The sequence below is a fragment of the Salarias fasciatus genome, chromosome 18 (genome assembly GCF_902148845.1).
Source record: "Salarias fasciatus chromosome 18, fSalaFa1.1, whole genome shotgun sequence".
Classification (NCBI taxonomy): Eukaryota; Metazoa; Chordata; class Actinopteri; order Blenniiformes; family Blenniidae; genus Salarias; species Salarias fasciatus.
Window position 1 is genome coordinate 13,754,192 of NC_043762.1, and position 27,152 is coordinate 13,781,343.

General features: G+C 43.9%; 2 protein-coding genes across 3 annotated transcripts; one reads left to right on the forward strand and one right to left on the reverse strand.

Annotated features, from left to right (window-relative positions):
• On the forward strand, positions 1 to 8,300 carry sppl2 (signal peptide peptidase-like 2). The gene is made up of 16 exons (XM_030114182.1): positions 1 to 97; positions 1,785 to 1,901; positions 2,358 to 2,540; positions 2,735 to 2,824; positions 3,026 to 3,165; positions 3,810 to 3,952; positions 4,482 to 4,578; positions 4,651 to 4,767; positions 5,406 to 5,487; positions 5,572 to 5,646; positions 5,721 to 5,783; positions 5,922 to 6,021; positions 6,127 to 6,204; positions 6,511 to 6,671; positions 7,366 to 7,570; positions 8,064 to 8,300. Exons 1-15 carry the CDS (start codon positions 50 to 52, stop codon positions 7,555 to 7,557), a joined length of 1,686 nt encoding a protein of 561 aa, XP_029970042.1. The 5' UTR covers positions 1 to 49; the 3' UTR covers positions 7,558 to 7,570; positions 8,064 to 8,300.
• Positions 7,701 to 25,597, reverse strand: LOC115404846 (rho guanine nucleotide exchange factor 18-like). 2 transcript variants are annotated; one of them, XM_030114180.1, is made up of 21 exons: positions 25,455 to 25,597; positions 21,185 to 21,239; positions 20,294 to 20,426; positions 20,089 to 20,195; positions 19,624 to 19,764; positions 18,696 to 18,946; positions 17,499 to 17,624; positions 15,151 to 15,268; positions 14,168 to 14,419; positions 13,769 to 13,845; positions 13,346 to 13,527; positions 13,218 to 13,273; positions 12,451 to 12,630; positions 12,014 to 12,157; positions 11,770 to 11,882; positions 11,627 to 11,698; positions 11,504 to 11,551; positions 10,951 to 11,421; positions 9,666 to 9,972; positions 9,365 to 9,469; positions 7,701 to 8,271 (listed from the first exon to the last, which is right to left on the reverse strand). In XM_030114180.1, the coding sequence occupies exons 3-21, from the start codon at positions 20,359 to 20,361 to the stop codon at positions 8,030 to 8,032; spliced, it is 3,060 nt and encodes a 1,019-aa protein (XP_029970040.1). In that variant the 5' UTR covers positions 20,362 to 20,426; positions 21,185 to 21,239; positions 25,455 to 25,597; the 3' UTR covers positions 7,701 to 8,029. The 2 variants fall into 2 exon arrangements, with proteins under 2 accessions (XP_029970040.1, XP_029970041.1); XM_030114181.1 differs by lacking the exon at positions 21,185 to 21,239.
• Between the last annotated feature and the right edge of the window lie 1,555 nt (positions 25,598 to 27,152).

The window sequence follows — 27,152 nt, forward strand, 5'->3', positions numbered from 1 at the left end:
GGGGTTCGGTGGTCTGGTTGCTGGGGGAAACAACAACAAGCTAGCCATCATGAGGGTCCCCGAAACTCTGATTTGGGCCTCCTTTCTCCTCCGGCAGGTGAGAGACACAGCGGGTAGTGGTTCGGAAACGGCTCCGGGATGCGTTTTCGCCGCATACCGGCACGCAGTTGACATTTTCAGAGCGTTTAAACGTGCTTAGGGAACCGTAGCTTGGATGCTATGAATGTTAGCTTGCGGTCCGAACTCACTTGTAAATGTTACAATAATCTGTGCACATTAACTCTTCAGGAACCGGAGGTTTCTTTAAAGAAAGTATTTGTGATCAAAGCTCCAAGAGAATACAAAGTGAAAACAGTGAGGTTGGGTATAAATGCGAAATGAGAAATATGTTCCTTATAAGTCAGTGTCAAAATTACACAGTATGTACTTAATTTTCATAATCTCATCTTTAAATTAATGGATAAGAAAGTGTGTCTAAGGACAGTTGAGTTTATCTGCGTGTTTTATTTGTGACAAGGTAGCAGAAATTTTTTAAAATAAAAACATCACTGGGTTTTACAACTGTGAGATCTTCAAAAGGCGCTTCATGGTGTGTGTGATCCACTTGAGCTGTCACCGTCAGGATTCACTGCATCTTTCCGAGCACCCTGCTGCTCGGGGAAACTTTCATCTGCTGTCTCTACTGTTATTTGCCCCCACCATCTCCCCTCATAGTCTGACTTTTACCCCCACCTCCAGTCCTGGGTAGACAGATCCTGCTGGACTTCGTCAGATGGAAAGTATTTGCTGTCAGGCAGACTCAGGAGGAACCATACCCAGTACTTTATCAACAGTAAAAAATGTCGACTGCGTTTGCTCTTTTCTGCTGTTTCTCCTCTTCAGTGGTGTTGGTGGGCACTGTGGGGGCCCCCCCGGGGTAATAGGCACCTCAGAGGCCTTGGCTTTTGCAGATGTAACTGTGATGTCTTCCATGTCTAAAGATTTGGTTTTGTTCCCTAATCTGTGAATCATTTTAAGAACTGTTGAGACTTGAGCAAAAAAATGAAGAAAGGAGTAACCAAGGATGCTCGAAACTCCCAAGTCTCTGCACAAGTTCTTTTATTCAGTTTGAAGTTGATCAGACAGGGAGAAGACCTAAATGCTACCAATAAAAAAAAAAAAACAAAATACAGGAGTCCTGGAAGACAGCTCTGAAAGATCTAACACAGTCAGAATCTCAAGAAAAATGGCCCCCATGTTTTCTGCGGTCGGGAAATTATACCCTTGTGTTTGCGTGACAAAAGCGGATTGACTGTTACATTTTGATAGAACTTTGCGCAGTACCAGCCGTTTTCTCGGACACGAGTACAGGCATCAATTGTCTTATGAAGGTCTCATGTATTCTTGAGAGAATGAACAGTCAGCAGAAATACCCTCCCATGTGAGGAGTGAAACAGGGAGTGAACTGACTCCCTGCTTTCTGACCTTCGATAAAACAAGCCTGCAGCAGTCACAATGCACATTAAGATACACAAATAGTGTCAGTTCTAGCCGGTTGTACTGGAGGCATTAAAATCATGAGTCAATCACGAATATATGGATGAGGTAAAAATACAGTAAACAGTTGAATCAGAACATATTCATTAGAATGTGGATGAAACAGTGGATAAACAATTGAATCACAGCATAATGATTAGAATGTGGATGCAGTTTACAACAGAACCTGTTTATTTTGGTTTTTTTTGGGTCTGAAATGTTAGGAGAAAAATTGAATGTGTCATGGACCTGCTGACGTTTTGTGACAGGTGGTGGCAGAGTACGGCATGGCCCATTTCAGTGACAAGGCTAAAGGCAAAGGAAAGGATTACTGCATATTCTTCAACTCACAGTGGGCACGCCTACCTCAGGACCTCGACAAGACGGTGAGTCGCCCGTTACAACTGTCACCAGCCGCTGATGCTGCAGAGCAGGGCATTTTTTGTTATCTGGCTTCAGTTAACCAGACTTGAAGGAGATAAGTGGTACTTGGAGGCAGTTTATCAACTCTGTAAATGACCCCAGGCTTTTGCAGTCAACGTCTGTGAGCATTCTCATGAAAGAGATCAGGCAAGGCTGTGTACAGGTTTTATAACAGCCCTTCAACTCATTTTAACCAAAACTGATCTTAAGAGAACCAGCCCATTGACAGCAGTAGCATGAAAACACAGGCTGTGCAACATATTGAAAATGAATGACGTACATTATAAAAGACTGACTTGATTGTAAAGAATCATGTTTCCATGCACTGCTAGAAAGAGTACTGTTATTTGGAGCTGAGGAGGGATCATGGATACATTAAACAGCTCTCGTTAATGTTACAAACGTGTTTTGTCTCACAGTCTCGTCTGCAGATCTACGACCTGACCCCATCGGTCCTGTGCTCGCCCTCCGACGTCCCGGAGGGGGGCTTTCCAAATCACATTGCCATGGTGATGAGGGGCAACTGTACGTTCTATGAGAAGGTCCGCCTGGCCCAGATTAACGGTGCCAGAGGGCTGCTCATAGTCAGCAAAGACAGACTGGTGAGACACACTCACACATTGACCCGTCTGTCAAAAAGAAACGTGTTGCCCTAATTGTTTAATTTCCACCACTGCTCACAAAAATGTCAGCTGTTTTATTTATTTAGTCATGTATGACCCTATACTTGTTTTATGTGTGGTAAACATGAAAAATGTACTTTTTCCTTTTGTTTTTTTTTTTTGTTTTTTTGCAGACACCTCCAGCAGGAAATAAGAGTCAGTATGAAGAGATTGACATCCCCGTTGCACTGATCAGCTATGACGACATGCTGGAAATAAGCAAGGTGAGAGCACCACACAGTAACAAATGCTCTCCATGGTTAAAGGCATCACGTCCAGAAAGCATATGGACCAATGTTTTTGTACAGTCTAGATGGACGAGGTGCTGAATGCAACAACAGGGACGTAACATTAGACACTGTAGAGGACGACACCGTGTCAGCAAACTTTATCAGACTGGTGTAATCTGTTTCTCTCTTTTACAGACTTTTGGTAAAACAAGGCTGGTTGCCATGTACGCCCCCAACGAGCCCGTGCTGGACTACAACATGGTGGTCATTTTCCTGATGGCGGTGGGCACCGTGGCCATCGGAGGCTACTGGGCCGGGAGCAGAGACAGCAAGAAGTAAGTAGACACTGTTTGATACGCGTCATAAAGCAGCTGGAACCTTTTCAGTTTACAAAGCAGAAGAAAGATGAAGAGAGGTTTGTGGGAGTCACGCTGCCCATCCTGTATGACTAGTTCGAGCTGCTAAATTTAAATCAGATTTATTTGACCCAGTGAGTCATTTCTAGAGAAAATGAGTCAGAATTTTCTTGGCAAGGACACAGGAGTGTTTCATTACTCCGACTTTCCTCTCAGATATTAGATACATTTACTTACTTCAAATCTGCAGTAAAAACTGTTTGACAGCCTCATCAAAATGACTACATATTTTTTTCCTCCCTTGACCTTTTACCCAAGGTCAAAAGCTTCCCAAACTGGGCTGATTCATGAGCTCAAATTTAGATTACTGATCTCAGACAGTTCTTTCTCTCATGCTTCCCCCTAATTTTTTAACCAACATGGACATGAATATATTTTAAGATCTTATTCATTTGAAGTTAGAATCTGGAAGAGACCGTCTCCATTTCTGAACACAGATCTAAGTACTACTGTCCAACTAAAAGAAGCACTAAAACAATTCGACAGTGAACCTGGAAAGTCTCTGTCTGATCCCGAGCTGACGGGGATGTGTGGCTGGTTTTCCTTTTTCCTCCCTCCTGCAGACGCTACTTTAAGGACAAGCGGGACGACGGCGCGGAGAAGCACGACGAGGAGACGTTGGACGTCACTCCCATCATGATCTGTGTGTTCGTGGTGGTGAGCTGCAGCATGCTGGTGCTCCTCTACTACTTCTACGACTACCTCGGTACGACGCCGGCGCAAACGAACGAACATCAGCTGTCAGGGATGGGCAAAGTCTCTGAAGAACTTTCTGGCCTCTTAAATTCATGCTTCAATCTTAAAGTTTTGAAGTGAATCTGGTATTATTACTCTCCCATGATTCTTCTGGGCTGCTGAAAGCTCCCAACTTCATTTTCCATGCTACAGAAACCACAGATTAGATTCTGTTTGCCGATCAGACTGTGTGAAAGAGCTTAATGGCTCAGATCAAGTTTCGCCTATAAAAGATCGAATCACTGCCAGGAGGAAGGGAGACGATGCTACTGTTTACTCCTCTCTGTTCTACCAGGAACACTGTTGTTTTTCTTAATTTAGCAAAGACACCTCCAATTCTATTCATTTCTTTCCTTAAATTTTTAAATAAAATAGAATTCTTAAATTAATTTCTACTCTTTGTTCTCGTCCGTTGAATTTTAAACTACGTCTATTCTTGAATCATTTCATTCTGTATTGATTTGTGGGTGTTGAGCTGCTTGTGTTACCTTCCTCTTCAGTGCTTTGTGTGATCGCCGCCTTCTGCATGGCGTCCTCGGTGGGCCTGTACGGCTGCCTGCGGCCTTTCGTCAGGAGACTCCCCTTCTGCAAGTGCCGGTGAGTCCGCCCACGTTCAAAAACTGGAAACATTTATTCCTCCGTGTTGTCGACTAACTGTTGCTGACGCAGGATCCCGGAGAACAACCTGCCGTACCTGCACAAGCGGCCACAGGTCCGCATGCTGCTGCTGGCCGCCCTGAGCATCAGCGTCAGCTTCGTCTGGACGGTGTTCCGCAACGAAGACAGGTGAGGATTCACACCGGGGCAGTTCCTCTGACTGCTGGTGGTTAAACATCGCTTCAGGAAAACGTCACGTAACGCACCGTATGAAGAGACGAGCACTCCAGCAACAGTAAAAACACAATATAGGCATAGAAAATGGTAGATAAAGGCCTCAAAGGGCTTCAATATAAACAATACATTTTAGCACAATGCTTAAAAAAATCTACTGTGACTGTTTTCTGAGTGTTTTCCTTTTAGTACAAATAGTCAAATAGTCTTCATTAAAACTAGAACTAAAAATATCCACCAATCAACCAACTTTCCTCATTCATGTGAAATTACTTAAATATTTCTCCTGCTCTGTATAGTATTTAAGATGAAATCAAATGTCAAACATCACCGTATATCTGAGCCTATTGAGTTCAATCCAGGTGTGAACAGATGGGAAGTAGTCATTTTGAAGAGTTCATGGATCTTCATCCTCTCTCTTTATGCTAACATTATCGATGTTCTGAGTGACAGAAATGTCCAATTTATACAATCAGTTTATGAAAATGTTCAGAAAACAGTCCAAATTCAGCACATTGTATCCTAAAGCAGACATTAAAAGAAGTTGCATGGTCCTGTCTGATGTTGGAGTCGTGTTGTCATGTGTGGTTCAGGTGGGCCTGGATCTTACAGGACATCCTGGGCATCGCCTTCACTCTCAACATGCTGAAAAAAGTCAGGCTGCCCACTTTTAAGGTTCGTCGACTCATAAATTCGAACAAACATGATTCATGTTTTTAAAAGGCTGGCACTGAGATCTCTTTTTCTTTCTCTCTGCAGGCATGCACTTTACTCCTGACGGTCCTGTTCGTCTATGACGTTTTCTTTGTCTTCATCACTCCCTTCTTTACTCGGGTACGTCAGTTCTCATCGGCAGGCTGCTCGTTGTGCTCGGACTCGGTGGACTAACCGCAGCCTTCTCTCCTCAGAATGGAGAAAGCATCATGGTGGAGGTTGCAGCTGGTCCTTCTGACTCCTCCACACATGAAAAGGTGAGCTTCGACTGAAACCCTTCCTCCATTCACACCTTCTCACCGCGATGAAGAAGAGAATGATGACAGAATTGATGACAGATTGTAACAGTCTGATTTCTTCAGATTAGATAAAAATGTGTTTGTCCTTGCTCCCAGCTTCCCATGGTGCTCAAAGTGCCGCGGTTGAACTCCTCCCCCCTGGCCCTCTGTGCTCAACCCTTCTCCCTGCTGGGCTTTGGGGACATCTTCGTACCAGGTGGGTGATCCTCCCGCTAGCTAGTTGAGCTAATCAGTTTGTCCAGTCGGAAGCGACACTCTGGTCTAATCCTGTGTTTATTTGTCTTGAATTTCTTGTGTTCAGGTGTGCTGGTGGCGTACTGCCACAGGTTTGACATTTTAACACAATCCTCCAGGATCTACTTTGTGGCCTGTACAATCGGTACGTACACCAGTGAAAATACAGAAATGTTACATGACATTACAGCTTGAGGACTTTTTTTTTTTTTTTTTACTTGACCTCTCAGATATCTGATCTTTTAAACATTCTTCAGACTGGCTCAAATTTTGTAATCCTGTTAAAACAGCATAAGGGAGCAACACAGGGAGCTTCAGGGATTGAATATTCATTTTTGCCACTATAATAAGACAATCTGTGAAGGATTAAAAGTTGAAATCCTGTGATGAATTGTTCCTACCCCGTCCGGCAGCCTCTCTCTAACCCTGCTGGTGTCTCTCCTCCCGCCAGCGTACGGCATCGGCCTGCTGATCACCTTCGTGGCGCTCGCCCTGATGCAGATGAGTCAGCCGGCTCTTCTCTACCTGGTGCCTTGCACTGTGCTCACCAGCCTCACGATAGCGCTGTGGCGCAGGGAGTTGCCCCAGTTCTGGACCGGGAGTGGATGTGTGGTGAATCCCAGTTTATGACTGCCTACTGCGGAGGAACAAAAAAAAAAAAACCCAATGAGACTTAAATAAAGCCAAACAGAAAGAAAGAATCTAGAGTTTCGTATCATGCAGATTAAGGGAGAACTTTTAAGTTGAGTTATCAGTTTTAAATTCTTCCATCTCATGCCTCTTTCTGTTTCACACTGCCTTTTACCTTACTGTGGGTGTGCGGTAGGCGGCTGCTGGGGGCTCAGCCATCTCTGAATGTCACTGCAGGTATTCAATCTGGGCTCGTCACATTCTTCCATTAAACATCCTGATCACTCTGACACTTCCTGTCTGCTGTTGTTTGATTTCTGCAGAGATTAGAAAGTAGTAAGATTCCCGAGTGGCGCTGACGGAGACGTAGATTAGCTCTTTGCTTTTACTCCTTTCCTTGTCGCCATGATGAAAATCAGAGCTTTGCACCCATGAAGGAGTCCTCACAGTGATGCTGAAGAAGAGCCACATGTTGGAAATCGGTGGCAGATGCTCTCACTCACACTTTTTTAAAACCGATTCTACAGATGTTAAGTAGTTTAATGAGATTATCTCCATACTGCGCACCTTTAGTCACCAAAGCTCCTGTGATTGGGTTCAAACTGCTGTTTGTTTTCTGCTTTCATAAAAAGTGAGGTCCAGTCCACTTTCTCAAGCTTCCTCTTTCCCCCTGCAGCCTGCCATAGTCCTCGCACCCATCAGCTGCGCTCAGACGGCAGCAGCAGCTCCAGCTGCAGCTCCAGCTGCAGCTCCGTCTTCCAACAAGAGGCCGTCTGCTGAACGCGAGCCAGACTCCACAGACGCCGGCAGCCCTCCCCGGCCAAGCCCGGCTCCGGAAGACCCTCCAGAGGAGAGCAAGTCAGAGTGAACGCTCCACACCGGTGAGATTTACCGCACTTCCCCCTTGGACAAGATTTCCTGTTGAGTTTTTCCTTCTTGCTGGACTTACTTGATCCTGTGAGCTCAAGCAAAATCCAAAGTTATAAAATCTACTACAAAAGGAAAAGAAAAGACTGAAACAGTAAAATCAACCTTATCTTTACTCAGTGGAATGTGATAAATATTTTACATGGAAGGGGGAGGAAACGGCAGTCAGCGTGATTATACCAGAGAACATTGTGAACATGAAGTTAAAGTTTCCTCCACTTTAAATGCTCCATGAGTGAGTTAAAAAACCGACTCGAGATCGATGTAAACATCCTCACACCCAGTTCATCACTTTAACAAGTGCAAAGTCCACCTACTCTTAAAAAATAAATTTACAAAAAAGGAACTTGTTTGGCGATAAAATGTAGATTTACAACAGCATGTTCCTCAAAAATACAGAGAGGCCTTTGTTTTTACAGTTTTTGATGTTTTCCTTGTTTCCCGCAGCGGTCCCCCGCCTCTTCGTCGGACAGGAGCCTCCGCCTGCAGACGTGCACCGCTAAAGGAAGATCTCCCTCGCTTTTTTTTTTTTCCAAGACTTCTTTGGGGAAAGGAGGCGGTGCCGGCGGGCGGCTGTCGCTGCCGCTCTGCTTGCTCGTGCTGAATGACTGAGACACCTTCACACGCTGGGCAGAGCCCGGAGCTCTGAACGTCTCTGCACAGAGAAAGAGGGGGGGGAAAAAAAAAAAAAAAGAGCGCACGAGCCTCAGCACTGCAGGAGTAAATGTTTTTCAGCAGAAACGTTGCAATGAATATTTCAGATTTGTTCTTCTGTCGTCTGTTACACGCAGAGTTGTTTCCAGTCATGTGCAGATCGAGACACGTGTTGGTCAGTTCTCGCCTTAAAATCCCAGTATTTACAGTCAGATTCAGGCTGAAACTTCAGAAGAAGTTCTATTCAAGCTGATCTAAATGCGCAGTTTAAAATATTCATTTTATTCAGCTGCACTATGAGATGTAAAAATCTGATTTGTCAAATATCCTCACATGTATTACTGTTTATACTAAAGCTGGAATAACAAAGACAACCTTTCCAAATACTTTGTATTTTCCAGATAAGCCGAGCACGAGTTCAATATGGGCGATTTATTCCAGATTAAGAAGTTATTTGTACCAATTTTGCCTGGAGTGAATTATTCCATCAGATTAAAATATGACTTTGTGTTGATAATTCATTACATTTTGCTTTGATGTCAAATTTCTGTGGTTTATTTATTATATGGGCATGAATTACAGAGTTCAGAAAAGAAAACTGTTGATGGAAAATAAAGAAAAGAATTTTGCGTCTCTGACTTGAAAAAAAAAAAGCTTTAGCTGTCTTTCACCACATAAGCTTTGAGTTACTTTACTTTCACCAAAGCGTCAGTATCGATACTTGACCTAAGATCAGAAAGTCACCAGCCATTCGCCCTTTCATTCTCTGAACCTCCTGGTCACGTTAAGAACAGAGCTCACCTGTATGTAGGCATGTAAAGTCAATTTCGCATTAACGTTCAGAAAGTATTTAAAGGCGATAAACTCCCTCACTGAACATGAGCAGCATGCCTCCACAAGGGGGCGCTGTTCAGTCACCGATACTCTAAATCTACTGTGAGAGGTGAAGTATGGAACAAGAAAAATAAATAAAAATGATTTTTAAAAAAAATCTTAAATTCTGTATTTATGTTTCATGGTGTTTGTGTTGTGCTTTAACGGGGGGAAAAAACCTCAGCGTTCAGTGCGAGTGTTTCTGCTCCGCTGTCTCCTACCGGAGTGTGAGATCCTCTGAGGACTGGAGGTCCTCGTGGCTCTCAGACTGCCTCCTTCTTTCCCCGTCACCCGGATGGGAATCACCTGGTTCACGTCGATGGAGGCTGTGTGGAAACAGGAGGCCTCGTCAGTCCGTGGTTACTCCCACTTTCCTTTCATGTTATTTATTCTGTCATTCTGCATTTCAGTTCCGAGTTTTCATAAAGTCATCCACAGATGGCTTCTTCCTGAATTTTCAGGACCAGAATAATGCCGAGTATCAGGTATGTTAAATGTATCTCAGCAGTCTGTGCTCCTGACCTGCGCTGTGCGTCCTCTGGTGGGTGGCCTTGGCCTTGAAGCCCTTCTCCTTCCCCTTGGACAGAGCGGCCAGCTTGGTGGGGATCTGCTGCTGCACGCTGGCCGGTTTGTGCACCTGGTTGGTGGTGCTGATCAGGTGGATGGGCAGCTCCGGCTTGGCCGGCTGGGGGCTGATGCTCTCCCTGCGCGGGGGAACCTTTGGAGGAACCTCCAGGGGGCCGGAGGAGTGTTTAGCGGTCGGAGTTCGGGAAACGCCTCCGTTCACGACGCTTCCCCTGAACGACGGGTTACTGGAGAGGCTCCAGGCCTGTGGAAGGACGCACAGAAATGTGCTTCTTAAAGTTTTTTTTCCTGACCTTTTGAACTTCTAACAGATCAAAAACAGCAGCCTTCCTACAGTGTCTTCAACCAAAATAATCCTTAACACTTGTGATTAATCTGCAGTTTGAAAGAAGCATCCAACGGTATCAAAAAGTCTATCAAAGACCAAGAAGAGAAAAGATAGATCTGCCATTTTTAATTAGGCTCCAGAAATACCAACAGAAGACAAACTAGTTATTACAAAGCTCAAACAAGACTGTTATTCATCTTTATCAGTCACGCTCCAGCGAAGGTCAACAATAAGTTACAGGTAACAAGAGTCACCTGTCAGGTTTAATCAGGCTTCAACAAAGACAAAGCCAAGATGTTTATAAGGTGTCACAGTTACTGGTTTGTTTTAAACCGGCTTTAAAGGTATAATGGACGATTTTATCGAAAAAGTCGAAGCCAAACGTCTGTTATTCGCTTTTTGAAAAACGCGCATGCGCCAGACCATCCTACCTGCTCTGCTGCTCCTACGAGCGCGCTCGACGGCGTTACGCAAGCATTTCTCCAGCGTGACTGACATGTTGGAGGACCAATAGTTGAGATTCGCATCACGAAATTCATTAAAACGTCGTCCATTATACCTTTAACAAAGACAGTTTTCATGAGGCTCCAACTTAGGCGAACAAAAACTCCCACACAGCGGTTCGCTGTTTCAAATGGAGACCTGTCCAGTTTTAAAAAGGCTTTAAAAACCAAGAAAAGAAAAAAACCTGAAATCTACCAGTTTAAAATATACAAATAGGATGATTCAGTTCGACTGCAGGTGTGTATTTATTAAGTTTGTTCGGCAGGGATGATTCTATTTTTCAGTTCATCCACAGCTAAGTTTGAGGACTGAGTTCCAATCATTTTGGGAGCTCAGGAAAGCGACCGATTCAATCTGGAAGACAGAGTGAATGAAGGGGACTCTGCTCACGTGTGCGGGGTCGTCGTAGTTTCCGGCGCTCGGCATGAGCTTGGACTTGAGCTTGTCCATCCGCTCCCTCTCCTGACTGAGGCGCTCCTTCTCCTTATCCACCGACTGCGTGGTCTCGCGCAGCCTCTCCAGGTCCTGCTGGTAGCTCTCCCGCTGCCTCTCCAGCTCGGCCTTCTCGCTGCTCAGCTTGTCCTCCCGCCTCCGGCAGTCCTCCTCCCTCTGCTGCAGCTGTGCCTCCAGAGCCTCCATCTGGAGCCTCTGCTGCTCGCGCTCCTTCTCCCAGCGCTGCTGCTCCTCCCGGTGCTGAGCCTGCAGCTTGCGCAGGGTGGCCAGCTCCTCCTTCTGCTTCTCCAGGTTGCGCTGCTTCTCCTGCTCCAGCAGCACGTTGCTGTAGTTGCGAGCGGACTGCTTGCTCTTGGACTGGAGGGCGCTCTGCAGCTCGATCCGGCTGTCCTGGTGCGCCACGATTGTCTACAGGTGGCACACTTTATTATAGCGATCGGCTTGCGTGAATGAGACATTTAGCTGGCAGCAGAACGGGACAGCGTCTTACTTGTAAGCTGTAGAGCCTCTGTGCCAGCAGGATCACGCTGTCATACACCTACAGAGGGAACAAAGCAGGTTATTTCCTCATAAATGAACGCAGACGGGACAGGAGGACTTGAAAAGTTGTTACCTCAGCTTCGGGGAAATGACTGGATGCTGAGTTAACGTTGGCTAGTGAAGCGGAGTCGGGTTCGTCATCAGCCTGGAAGCAGAGCAAATAATGTCACAATCAGGTATTCAGTCATCCGGATCCTTCCTTAAAGGCTCACTCACCGACTGTTCCGGGCCTTCAGAGTCCATTTCCTGCAGCGTGTGGTTGATACCTGAGTGACTCCGGTACACTGGGATCTCCACACTTTCACCTGACAGGTCCACAGCTTCTCCATCTGACGGAAGGAAATCACTCGATAAACTGGTCGATTTAATCACACTGGGCGGTGGAGAGGCGGACCTGGGACCAGAAGCTCAGCAGAGCCCAGCGATCCGAGAAACAGGACGAGTTAAATGTGGAGAATACCGTTCAGAGCGTGAGCCGCCGGGTTCGGACCGGAGTCTGCGAAGGTGTGGGCCGTCCAGTTCGGCACTTCCTGCTTCGTTCTCTCATCCAGGTGAAGGCCGTTGTCTTTTAACCTCAGGAAGAGCAGGTTCTGCAGGTTCTCCACTGTCATCGAAAGGAAAAGAGATTTTCTTAATGTCCTGTTTAAAGGAGGAGGGAGACTCTGACTTCATTGTTCCTATTTATATTGTGTTTCCTGTCTATTTCCAGTGATGGAGTGGCACGTGGAACATAACATTCATATTAAACAAGTATTGATTTATGTTACTTTATTCCATTTGGACAACAAGATTTAGAGAAGTCAGAATAAATCAGTTTTTCTTCCTTCACATTTGAAGCCTGTTGATTGATGCTAAATCGTTAATTTTCAGGTCAGAGAGGAGACTCATGGTCCGTACCCTCGTCGATGGCTCCGATGAGCAGCGTCTCCCCCTGCTGGAGGTCGGCTGCGTCTCCTCGGAGCAGCAGGCCTTTTCGGGGGGGTTCCTGCTCCGTCACGTCCTTATAGAGAGCAGCAAAGATCTGCTGCTTCTCCTCCAGGGCGTGTTTTATCAGGTCGTCTCGCTCCTTCAGGATGTCTGAAGTGCAGCAGCAAACAGCACGGTGTCAGTAAAATGAACGATTCCTTTAAAAATATCAGATCAGAGCAACCAGAAGATAAGACGAGAAGCATATATCCAAATGTATCTGAGGAAAGAACGACAAATTTATCAACAATTCACCTGCACAAAGAAACTGAATGACCTCTGCAGTCACGTCCAGGGTTTATTTATGAACACATCTTTCTATAAACCCCTTGCAAAAATTGTTGTTTTGATTGTGTGATGCTGTTTTATCCAAATGAAGAATCCACTTCATTTTCTATATGACAGATAACTGGGCGAGTTTTATCAATATCTCCTGTATTTGTCAAAGATGAAATAAAATACTGACTTTGGTGCATCAGATTTAAACAGTTTTGGGCCACTGGACACAAAGTATTATTGCAGCTTTGTCTTTAGAAACAAAACTGTCCAACTGAAGCAATTTTTAATATCATGGGCAAAAAAAAAAAAATCAACAAAATATAATTATGTTTCCAGTTGAGGCAGAGTTTTGTCATTTTTACGACAAGAATCAGTCATCCTCCTTTGCATAAAACTCTCGCCATCAGTTGACGTCTCACCTTGGAAATGTTGCAGCCTGGCGATCTGCTGGTGGTACATCGTCTCCTCGCGGTGGCTGCAGCACACAAACGTTGGGCTCAGTGTTTCGCTTTCAGAGGGAAAAATCATGCTGGCGGCCTGAGCTCACCACTCCACCGCGCCCCGGATGAGGCTGGTCCAGTTGGCGCGCTCCTCCCGGGAGCCCGTGTGGATCTCGTACATCTCGGGCAGGCTGGAGGTGCAGGTACAGATCAGGAACATGGCTTTGTCTTCGTGGGCCACTTCACGGACGATGAGTTTTTGCAGGGAGACCACCGGGGGCTTGTTGTCCTGCACCAGCAACGACGACACGGCACGTTTCAGAGCAATGCCAATAAATAAAGCAATTCCACACAGGAGGAGTGAGAAGATGAAGAAAAAGTCGAACTTTATGGGCTAGAAGCAAAAATTCCTTTTTGTTTGGAGAATGTGTTTTGCCAGATCTTTATTCTCTTTTTTTTTTTTTTTTTTTAAACTCTTTCAATCACTCCAATGGGCTTTGATTTAAATTCTGTCCTCTACCAGAACTCACCACAGCAGCAAATGCAAACTTCTGGTCTTTCTCCTGCAGGAGGAGCAAGGCGTCTGTCAGCAGCACGGCGTGGACGTCTGCGGGGAGATTATAGCGGCTCAGCGTCAAAATAACACAGGCGCTTCGCACTGCGGCCAGATGGATTTGAATCATGTTTGCCTTTTCAGCCCCGACTCGTACCATGAAAGCTTGTTGTTAGACTGGTTGTCAGATCCCTCGGGCTTTCACTGAACTCGCCCGTGTTTGAAAAAGGAAACTGGCGCACGTTTTGCTTAAAGCTCGTACAACTCTTCACTGAGCAGCCACTTAATGAGCATTTCTTTTAAAAAAATCATTAATGCTAATCATTAATTCGTGATGTTGTACTGTCTATATGTGAGCGGTGCCCTGGAAACACACCTTTCTGTCTGCCAGAGGACTTCCAGGTGACCGGGCCTTCGTGCAGCAGCGTCCTGTTGCCCTGGATCAGATCCTCCCTCCGCAGCAGCCGGTCGTCCTTCAGCCGACCCGGGGGTTTGGACTCCAGGCGCAGGGCGATCTCTCTCAGGCGAGCAGCTTTCTCGTACTCGCTGACCCGGGAGTCCACCTGCGTGATGGTGTCTTTGATCAGGCCCAGACCTTCCACCAGAGACCGGTGCTCATCTGTGTCGGCTGTGAACAGCAGGTTAAACGACCCCATCAGTCAATGTGATCCTTAAGAAATACAGATTGGTCTGTCAGTACTTGAAATGCACATAATTAGTCAACAACTTAACAACATCATTTGCATATTAAGCTGTACAGAACAGAAGCGGTTGCTCGCCACACCCGGGCTAATTCATCATTTGCTGTAAGACGCTGTGATCCTGCCTGATCTGAGACGATCGCTCATCACAGTGACCTCAAGGTTTTACAGCTTCCGGAAGTTAGTAGAACATATTGAGGCTGAATACACGGTGCTGAGTTTCTGTTCGTCGAACATTAGTTTTTCTTTTCCTCATCGGGCGTCCTTTGATGTCGGCTGAGCACTTATCTTGAACAAGACCTTGAGCAGATCAAGTTTGACCTTTATCACACGTTACCATAGCAACATATCTTGGCGGTAAGGACTATAAACCACATCATAAACCCAAAGTTTAACCTGAAGTTACCTTTATATGTCGAAATCGTTCTTCCGGGTAAAAGGCATCATGTAATAAGTTTATTCTAATATTCCTCAACATATCTTTGACCACAGTGCTGCGTGTTGGGCACAGGCGTCAGGATTTCACCATCTCCTCTGCTTGCTCAAGTGGAATTGTTGCGTTTTTCCTCTGTACACGTGTATAAATAAATAAAATGGAATCCCTCCGTCTCCTGTGAACAAACCCTGAACATCTGAGACATGAAGAGATTTTTTTTACCCTCGGTGTTCTGGATGATTCGCTCCACCAGGACGGGATACTTTGTGATGCGCTGAGTCACCAACAAAAATAATTCAGGGATTCCCAACCGCCGCACCAACGGCAGCTGACCGATTTTCTGTGGGGAAGGAAAGAGTTTATTTTTACAAGCTGGATCAAACATTTACCTGCATTTTCCTGCTTATCAAACAATAAAAATAATTAACTTCGCTTCATTGAGCTTGATCAGACTGATTTTTATCATAGTCTATCATAAACGTAAACTTTGTCCTGTCTTCTCTTTCACGTGTTGTAACTGCTTTTACAGCATGACATATAATAACATCACAAATGTTTTTGTTTCCCTATTTGGTGATATTTTTACAACACATTAAGAACATATTTTAACATTAATTTTGTCATGGATGGTATCTGAGATCTAACAGTACATATAGCTATACCTACTTTAAGACTAAAACCTAAAATTTTGAATTTCAGACAAACTTTAAATAGGAGAGTTGATTCTTTTTTTTTGTAAACGGTAAATAATGATCACACCCGGTGTTGCACAACACATGATGAATTTTATATGGTTTATAGACGGCTGCACATAAGCTGGTGCGCATGCGCTACCAAATTAAAAAAATGTATACTTGATGAAACATTGTAACGCTCATTTGCGTACCGAGATTTGGGGATAGCAAGGTGCGCACCTGTGTGTCGGATAGGCCAGTGCTCACCCGTACCGTCGGACCGGGGGGGGGGACAGTGCTCACTCAGAGCTGTAATGTTCTGCTGTTGTGAGTAAAATGACAGCTCCAACGTTCCCATCCAAGCTAATTGTGGCTAAGTCAGCAAAAACTGTCAGCTGACTCGCCTGAAGACGGTAGATGAGCTGACTTTATGATAACACTGGCGATGGATGAAGAAATATAGCTGAAATGAGCGATTTTGCAGAGACTATGTCCCGCGCTGAAGCTCCCTTGCCGTGGTCCCCGCTAAATCGGTTGGATCTAAATAACTTCTGGAGGACTCCGAGCTGCACGATGTTTGTCTGAGTGAGTATATGAGCATGCACACACCTATAAATAAGGTCCAGGTGTCAAAAAACCAGAGTTGCCCTTTAAGTGATAAAAAGCAGATACTGTATGAGCACTTTTATTTTTCAGAACTTTAAACATCATTATATTTTGTGAAAGTTACAAGGTTTCAGACATTCTGCTGCACTGCTTCTCTTGATTTTCAGTTGAAATTAAAGCAGGCTCTGTAACATTGCCCACGCATCCCTCTATTTTGTTCTTCCTGTAGGTAGGCGTGGGAAAAAAAATGTATTTAAAAATGTGAGGACCAAGCAACAAAGGTTCTCCCCTGAGATCAAGACAAAAAAATATTATTTGCTCCCCTGTTTATAGAAGCATTATATTCATATCCAAATTGCATCAGTTTACACTGGCGTGCTTAGTGTTTTGAGAATTACAAAGTCATTTCATGGAGGGGAAGGGGAAGATCATGGGACAGTAGAGGAGGTAGAGTGTAGAGTGAGACGGAAGCAGATGATCTGCTGTCACGACTGAAAGAAGCATTCAGAAGAAGAATCCTCATTTTCAAACTGTTAAATTCAAGTATCACTTTCTATAACCCATTTATTTTATGATCCACCTTTTATTGTCATTGTCTTCACTCTTTTGGGTGTGCCTACATGTAATTACATTTAATGAAATGGATTAGTGTGTGTGTGTGTGTGTGTGTGTGTGTGTGTGTGTGTGTGTGTGTGTAGCAGTGTACACATGTACAGGTGCAACACCAGAAAATTAAAATCATCCAAGAATTGAAACATTTACAATCCAGAGATGATTCCAGTTTTTTGCTGTGACCTTCAAAGTTTTAGTTTTTAAGTCATTACAAAAATCTCTACTATATAACTACTAATAACTAGAGTCAAGCTTTTCAGCTTCAACATCCCGTTTCACATTTTTAATTCTCGTTAATATCATTATCATATCATCCTCATATTACTTTCAGAGCAGTCGGATCAGTTCGATACATTCCTTTTGTTTTTTACTTCCTTTACTGTACTTTGGGGATTAGCTGCGACTTCCTGAGTCGACTCCGGCTCCTGAAACATTCTCATGAAAATACGAACCATTTGTGCGGAGATTGACAGATAAGACTTTTTTATGCAAATTACTTTGTGCTAATTTTGTGTCTATTGTATAAAAAAATTACAAATATTTCCATTATGTTTATTCTGGAGCCTTCGTAAATGAAGGGTCATCTAATATTTTGGATCAATACAGTAAATTGACTTTTCCCTCCAGACGTCACTCTATGCTGATGACAACATTCTAAAGCGAGTGACGACTTCTTACTCTGTTGAGGATCTGCAGCTTCTTGTTGTTCTGCATCTGGTCTTTGTAGAAGCTGATGGCGTCTTTGGAACGGCTGCAAAACGAACTGTAGCACTCAATCATCTGTTCCCCGGTCGCACCTGAAAACTGAAAAAAATAAACAGCCATTTGTTCTGTTTCAAAGTCAAGTGTGACTTTTCCAAAACATCATGAGAAAGCGGATGATTTATAACAGAGTCTGTGTGGAATGATGTGACAAAAACCAGGTTCACGCAGCACCGCTGTGGGAATGCGGCTGTGACACAGCACCGTTCCTGTTGTGGAGCGTTTCAGACATACCAGCCATTCCTCTGGACACCTGTGCACTGCACCGTGCACTGTGCACCGTGCACCGTGAGCGGCGACCAGGGCAGAACAAGGTGCCACAGAGCAGGAGCCAGAAACACAATCATGTGTTTTTCAGTCGCCAAGCCTTCATTTCTGGTAAGTGATGCACAGCATGTCGCACCCTGACTGTCATATTAACACATGCAATATCCACGTCACTAAAGTCTGGCTGAACTGGGATTAATTATTTTCCAACGCATTCATACTCTGGGAGTAAACATTTATCCAATCGGATGAGTCCTACTGCCCTGGGTTGTGTTGACAACAGATTGTATTTCACTTCATTTCTCAAGTATTTCTTCTCCCGTTTTCATTGCCTTTTGTGTTTTTTAAATGCTCTTTTAGTGTGCAGACGTGCATGTGGGAGAAAAAACAGCTCCCAGATGAAAAGCACTGCTATTGAGAACAAATGTCAAGGCGAAAAAGACTTTAAATCCCCTACAAATGATTTTATATAATCACTGCGGTAAATAATATTGCTGCCCTGTGCTGAAGCAAACGCTCTGACGTGCAGCTTATTTTCAAAACACGACGGCAGGTAAAGGTCGCAGGAACTTGAAAGAGCTGTCAGGTAATCCTGCTGTTGACAGCCGATGGCAGTTTGTTCACAGCACTTCGGATGAGGCTGTTTGGTGTCGACCTCCGTGTGGGAAAGTAAACAGCGCTTGCAAACACAAGCTGAGCACGGCGAGTACCCGGCTCATCTCTGCACACACGACTCGATGTTCTCGAAATTATTTTGTAAAATTTTCAAGAAATTGAAAAAAAAAAAAAAAATGGATGAACATGTTTCAGTCTGACAGAATGTCTGGAAGTTCTTATGGTCAATACCTGCGAGATGAGGACGTCTCCCAGCTGTGTGATGTGGTAAGCATTCGGGCTTCCTTCCTCCTGACTCCGGCTCTGTTCCTCTTTGAGGGAGGTGAAGAAGATGTGGTGGAGGCTGAGCAGCGTCCCCACGCCGAAGAAGAGCCGCTCCAGCTTGGCCTCGTCCATCAGCAGAGACTGCCTCAGCTCATGCATGTACACGTGCATGAGGATTTTTAGGGTGCGGACATGGTGCATCTCCGTCTGGATCAACTCTGGAAATTCATGAAAGATTGAGAGCAGACCATTTCTCTCATCATCCAACTTCTATTTTTTTTTTTTCCTTTAACCATTGGGCGAGGGCAGAAAACGATCTGGACAGGTCACAGTCCAACACAGTGCAAACACAAAGAGGAAGACAATCACACACACCCACATTCACACCTAATAACCTCACATGAATGTTATTGGTCTGTGGGAGGAGACCGGAGTACTGGGAGCATATCTTCTTATTGCTGATGTTCAATAGTTTACTTCTGCACCAAATCCCAGCTGAACTGTACACTGGATTTTCATAATCGAGACGTGACCAGCACTCACTCAAAGCATGTTTATACACACGCACACACACACACCAGAGGAGGGTCGGTTCAAATCCCAAAGCTGACCGGTCACCAGTCAGTGTGTGTATTCTGCTCGTATCAGTAGGATGGGTTCAATAAATATGGGATCAATATAGTATACATAATCCAGAATAGAAATTATGGTGTTTTTCATATTTGTCCAATATTTGAACAAATTTGGTTTTATTTATAGTTTTCACACATTTCTCATTTACTCAACTGTTGCAGTTATTCACCATTCACCAAACTATGCCACTATTCAATACTAACCAAAAAAAAAAAAAAATCTTTGCAATACGGTTGTGACCACTTAAAACAGTTGTATTTACCATAGATGACATCCTGTCTTTTGATGGCCTCTTTGTTCAGGGAGCGCAGGAAGCTGGGGTCCACAGCGAGGCTCCAGGACTCCGCCTCCAGACTCTGGGCGTCGGCCTCGAGCTCGCCTCGCAGCAGAGTGTAATGGGAGTCTGGGTGACACACAGACAGTCAGTCAGACTCATATCTTCCAAACAACGCTTGCGTTCAATCGTCACATGGGTTTGTGTAAGTGGATTCATAGCCGATGTAGTACATGTTATTTTTAATCATTTCATTTGTACTGCGTATCAGAAACAAGGCTTCATCTTTCACATGTAGTCATTTAACTGACATGATGGAGTGTGTGATCTGCAAGAGATGAAAAACATGTCTGGATCTGACAGATTAAAGTCTAGTTGAAGCCGTTTTTCTCGGGTGAACTTTAATAATGACAAAGGTCAGAGAAGCTTTCAGCAGCTCCTCATCCTGCTGACCTTCCAGGTTGATTGGCTCGGCCAAGGAGGAAGCCAACGCCAGCGAGTCCTCGGAGGCGAGCCTCGACCGCAGGCCATCGCTCTCGTCCATCTGCGCCGGACCAGATCTAGACGGTATGTGATGAGATGAGGCTCGAGCGGTAAATTAAAACCTGATGTCGGCGCAAAAAACGCGCACGCTGCCGCAGGTGTCACTACGACCGACCTGCGGCTGGAGCCGCCGTGAGAAGAGGAAGCAGGTGCGGGGCTGGATGTGGCGGGGGTGACGGTCATGCCTGGACGGACGGAGCTCGCAGGAGGGCCATCGGAGGCCGGAGGGAGAAACGCTCTCCCCAAATCTGAGTGAGGAACAGAAACAAACTGTGAGTAAAACAGGCAGAAAGATAAATACGGTATCGAGGACTCAATGTTAGTGCAGTCAAAACAACAAGGGAACAAGTCACACACGTCACTTTTTAGGCAAACATTCATAAAATAATAGAAGTAAAAATATTTACAAGCATGTGCAAACAGTATGAGTGCGTTTTCCTTTGTTTTGGACTGCTCATCTAGTATTAAAAGAAGATTCACCCGGACCATCACAAATAATCGCTCCACTGGGGCGACCACATTCAACTCGGCATTTGGATGTTTTCAGAAACATTGGTGCCAACTGGATATCATTTAGAGAGAGACTGTGAGAAACCGAACTGACTTCTCACGATCTGCTTCCACTGAACTCATCTGAGGGTTTGAACGCTTCAGGAAGTGAACAGAATATGTTGAGCTTGAATACTCTGCGCCGCGACACAAAGCTGCACGAAGCAAATCTGACTGAAGTCTTTGAATGCCTCTTGATATGCAATGTATTTTGGGAACAAAGTAAAAAAAAATACTAAATGATAAACTGTGCTGCATTTTATCTTTTATCTGAACATTTAAATGTTCTTATTTTAGACTAGTTTTAATCAAATCAGCAGGTAAAATATCTCTTGTTGACACTTTTGACAGATGCATCCCTTTTACATTCAGCTGATAAGCTCTTCCTCATCTTTGTGGTATTTTTGAGATTTAAAAGCCAACCACGTCCGCTCATCTGTGACCCATGGTGACTCACCTTCCTCATATATACTTCTGCCTTTTTGTTTTCCGAGTTACGTCTCCCACAGTACCTGAACACACAAAAAGAAACGCACGCAATGGAAGAAAATGTCGTTAGACCTGCGTATAAAAGCAGCCAGAGACATTGAACCACCTGGTTGTGTCACAATCTGATGGCGTCCCAGTTTCAGCAGTGGGACTCCCCCACCCCCACCCCCACCCACCCTCGGCTGTTTGTGGAAGCTAATGGGCCCTCGAGGGAGACTTATCCATGATGCTGTGGAAAAGCTTCCACGCATCACAGTCAGTGGGAACAATGCAAGGCGAATAAAGATTTCAATCTCAAAACAATGACCAAAACATCAAAAGCTACACATCGTTTCCTGTCGAAGGCTTCACACCTGGTGTCTATTAAAAAAATAAATAAATAACTCAAATAAAATGCTCCCCACTGGTCTAGACTTGTTTATTTGATTAAATGGATAATGCACCGTGTTACATAATAAAAGCTTTATGCCAATGCAGATATTTCTCATATTTGTGGAGACATACTTTAGACGCTGTGGTCTGCTGATCACTACTGTCAGCCACTCTGCAGGTATTTAAAAGATAAAGATGTGTAACACAGAAGGAATTTACCCCACAGTGACGTCAGGTGGCTCAATGGCTTGATATGAGGGATTAACATATCCCAATGACTTTCTGAAGCTTCTGAGCCAGTGGCATTAAAATTGCGGCCTGGAGGCCCAGTGATCATTTTTTGATTTGCAAAATCTACAAATAAATTGAGAAATGGGCCAAATATGAAACTTGCTCCAGAATGTCTTGCACATCTGAGCTTTAACACTCGGTGAACAACACTGCTCAGGGGTTATTCACCTTTTCGAGTTAAGTTCATGAAGTTGTTTCAAGCTGTTTGAGCTGAACACCTACTGCTCTTCTCAGAACATGTCCTACCAGCGAGTTAATGTTGGCTTCTCTATCAAAGAGAAGTGTTGCTACGATAAAGAATGGCAGAGATGAAGCAATGCTGGACAGCAACAGACCGCTTCAGCAATAAACTTTGTCTTTATGAGTGGCTGTCGGTAAACAATGTCAAACTGGCCTAAGTGTGACCAGCAGCAGAGCGAATTTCTGGATCGATACACAGGTGTTGGTAACGTTTTTTAAGTCTCTATATTCTCGGGCACAATTGTAGCCGTGTTGCGAGAAAAATACAGCGGTGCACGACAGACAGCGGAGGCTGTAGGTTTCCACTGAATCATCATGTTTCCATGCACAGAAAAACTGGTTGAATCTGTGAGGAGGAGGCTGGTTCCCAAAATGTGAAAATACAAGTTTTGAACTGAAAGAAAACCTTTATGTTTCACTTTTACAATGCAGACACTTTCTGAATATAACAACCGCAACACTGCATGAGCTGCTTGAGCACTTTTTCCCAGGCCATTGTATCACATTAGTTTCTTTAAAGACTTCTTCTAAGCCGCACAGTATGTTATTATCTGTGGTGCGGTAGCACGGCTTGGCTCCTTGTTGAAAGTGGCTGCCACACCTCAGGTGATTCACCGGCAGTGGGCGGAGAGAGGACGGAGCAGCATGAAATACAGGTCAGAAAAACAAGACCAGCAAGTCAGCCGAGTATCCTACAGAGGACGGAGAGATGGGGGGAAAACACTGCTGAATGATGTGTGTGAGGATTACTTTCACCCGGGCCTAATCACACAACGCAGCAACACCACAACTGTGAAAAACATGACAAGACAAGGCGCCAAGCGCCATGAAACCAGACCCGTTAACCTGAGGAGGCCGTAATCGCTGACCGACACAAAGAGACCAGCGATCCTTGTTGCTCATGTTGCAAATAAACCCTGTAGGCGTTGTTCGCGTCACACCATCGCAGCAGGAATAATCCGTCACAGATCGAAACAACAGATTCCTGGGAAAATCTCTCACCTGCAGCCTTGACACACAGTTTGCTTATTAACTCACAGGTGGTGGCTACTTTCACCTTTGTGGTGTAAACGAATACCGATGTGCTTCTGTCACTGTGAACGCACGATGAGCTGCAGCTGCGAGTGACCCACAGCAATGCCTGACTATAAACACACGAGGCGACTGGAAAATCAGACAGCGGTCAGCCTCAGGGCCTTTTCCTCTTTTTGAAGTTCAGGCGGAATCTAAGCAGCTTCATCCAGTCTGCATTTATCTGCCGGTTGTTTCACGGTATCGTATGAAGGCCAGGCAGGCCACTCCAACGAGGTTGTAGGAATTCATGCAGATTGCAGGACTCCAGCAACTCTGAGGACTGGAACCACCAATGCCAGTCAACGGCTGCAAAATAGTCAAGCTTCCAAGGTGTGTCCAACAGGGGGGTGGTGTGGGATGTATGTCTAACAGTGTCCCCCTCCTCTGTCTGCAGGTGCCTGGTCAAAGCTGAGCCATTGTAATTTCATTGTGGCACTGCCCTGTCCCCCTGTTGGTCCCTGACATCATTTAGGAGGGTCTTGGGCCTCTCCACAGGCTTCCCTGTTGTTCCTCCTCAAGGCCTTTGAGTCTGCAGAGCTGACGGATGCTGAGCTAGCGTGCGGGATGCCATGACTGAGATGCCCCCTCAGGCTTGGGGTGGCAGCATGGCAGGTTCCAATGCACGTGTGATAAATGATCACGTGAGTCACCTGACCAAACAGCTTCCATCAGGATATATCACGGAGAACCAAAGTATCCTTCAAAGAGGTGCTGACAGTTTATTTGATTTTGTTTGCTTTTCCACTCCTGAACCACTCAGTTTCAAAACAATTCATTTTGTCAGCCAAACCGTCAGTAGTCTCAGTACCCCGCACCAGAAACATCAGGCAGTGTTTTATCCATCATGTGCCCACTGACCACTAGTCAGGAATTCAGAGCCATTAAACTGCAGTGTGAATCCAAATGGCAGAGATCCACTATACTGCGCCTTTAAAACCGCACTGCGGGGAAACGCAGAAGTGTCATCCGTTCATCTAGAACCTGGATCAGCAACCTGTGGCCTTTCAGCTCTCACAAAGTTATGTGTAACCATTTTTAACTGATGTTAAACAATGTTGCTCTTAGGTGAAAAATGTGACTCGTACATAACAAAAGTTCACAAAACACCAAGTAAAATAACCAATCAGCAGTCTTTGATTGTAGTACCCAAATTTCATAAATGCAACAAAAATTACATGTTTGGTAAACATGGCAAAATTCTGTACTATAACTTTAGGAGCTGTGATATTGAGATATTGATAAGTTCTTTTGGTCATAAAGGTTGCAGACCACTGCTCAGGGGTTTCAGGGAGCTTTCAGAAGCAGGTTGTTCAACAGAAGCAACTTAAGACACTGACACAATTTTGAGTCCCTTGATAAAGTGAACACATTCAAAATGTAGTGTCTCTTTCACTGCTCTCATGATTTGGAAGTAAATGCCCTGAAAGTACTGGTGAAAGTCTGCACTTAAACACATTTGTTTCATTTGAAAGCTATTGTGGTTGTGAACAGTATTTGAATTAATACTTTACATTTTTGAGGTCACATCTTTTGACTTTACCTCAAACCATAAGTATCCATACACTGTAGACACAGAGCTGTCAAATCAGAAAATACAGAACATATCAAAATGCTCACTTCTTTCGAAAGTATAATCAGTGATATTTTGAAAAATCGAGCTTTATAATTATTACAATGTTTATAGGAGTCACTTAACTATCTCACTTTTCCATTGTTTTCTGAAAACGCTGAGAACAATGTAAACTAAAGACGCTTAAAAATTAACTTCTCAAAAAATCATTTTATCGGGCTGTATTTTAAAAGTATCTGGGCACAGCAGTAGTTCTTCACCTAGAGTATGTGTGGAACGCAGCCTCAAAGTTCTGATATTTCCGAGCGCCGAGAGGTGTCTTGAAGCACACACACAAATACACAGGTGCCTGTGGTGTGTTCAGGGATAATTAACAGGTTATGGAATTCAGATATTCAGTCGCTAATTAGTATTTATTAACCGAACTCCTGTAGCAGCTACTTGTCGACATGTGGAGCTTATGTCCATTCAATCAGCAGACGGCTAAACCATCCCAACAGTTTGAGAGGAGGTGAAAGAGAAAAGTCAGAAAGTAAATGACGGGACTTTTAAGGAAACATCTGATCCGGAGGCCGTGAAGTTGTCATATAAACAACTAGTTTCTCTCGCTGTAGTGCTGTTATGTCGCGCGTGCTAATCAAGCTGTTCCGTGCTGGACTAACGAGATGAAGAAAAAAGTGTTCCTTCTTACCGGCTGATGAAATAAAGTGGCACGAACGAGAAGAGGCTCGGTGTTTATCTCCAACAAACGTACAGGAGCGACAGCAAATCTCTCTGCAGCTTGAAGTGGAAAGCAGAGACTCGAAGGTTTCGTTCAACAGGAGGAACAAGTGCACAACAAATACAGAGACAAACGAGCTGAGTAGGCGGGGCAAACCTAAACACAAGAGGCGCTGATTGGTAGGTGAACGTGTACGTCAACATGATCGCCATGTTGGACCGGGCACCTTGTTGAGCTCAGACGACGGCATATTGGACCGGGCAACGTCGTTGATCACATCTTTATCTCAGATGAATTATATAATTTTTATGAATAAATTCAGGATGCAAAGAACACACAAAAAAGAGATTTCAGCTGTATGGTAAACTCTCACTCACACTTTCAGTCCAGTAAAGGAAAACACTTATCGTTATAAACGTTTGTATGCATCAATATTTGATATTATTTTAATACTAATGGGAATTGCATTGATCAACATTTTACATATTGAACTTATACTTGAAGTTTTTTTTAATATACCTAATACATTTATATATTAAATGTATTCCTCCTCTGCATGAGTCATGCATCAATTGTATAACAAAATTATATCTCTCTGTGGCAAAAGACACATTCAGTTAATTCTCTTAGAGGTTATTCAACATTCTGCACGATGTGTAATAAAATCTGAGTCTACCTCAATCAATGAGACAAAACTTGAATATCTCAGGAATTAAATAAAATGGATAAAAATGATAATTAGTCCAATAAAAAAAAACAGTGATTTCATATATTCCATGCCTTATGGCCTAATTGTTTGCAATATAGTTCAACAAATGTAAATAGATTTTTTTTCTTTTACAAAGAACTCCCACTTTTAATAGAATGTACTAATTGACATATGACACCATTTATTGTATTCATACACTGACACATATTTTAAATAATCTCATATACTTTGTGGGACTAGTGTGTGACAAGTGTGTATTTATATTTCATAATATTCTACAAGTCTAAGTATTATAATACTGCAATAGTGCTAAACACAACCTTTCGACGATTATGTTCTTTATGACTCAAAAATTAATTTGAACATTTAGGTTTATCTATTTGCATTGTCTGTGTGGAATCCACACTGGGCCACAGTGGCAGTATCACTTTTGAAATTACAGTTGTAATAAATCTGTAATATTCCACATTTACGTGCCTTTCTGTTAATATTGTACTTAGTTCACCTTTTTTCCCACATTAACTTATCTTAGTAAATTCTAATGCTTTATTGCGAGCATTCTTGTCTTCAAATGGTTAAATGTTATGAAGACAGAGGATGTGGGGAGTCTTGAGAGAAGTCCTGCCTCCTCCTCGTTCTTCTGATTAAAAGATTTCAATCAGAAATGCCTTCTTGGAACGGGAGTAAGCAGGTTCAGACTTCTCCTCCCTTGAAAATATTTGATGTTTTTTTATTTTTGAACAGAAGGTGGCAGTGTTGAACCACTGCAGACACTTTGTGAAGACAAATCATCATTAAAATGATAGTTGAACACAGATTATTTGGAGCACAGATGCGACAAGTCATAATCCTCACAAGCATGTCATGTGTCTCAATTTTGTTTTGATGGATTATTTTGTCTATTTAAAAAAATTGGCTTTTTAAAAATATATTTTAAGTGACCTGCTCCGTATGTAGAA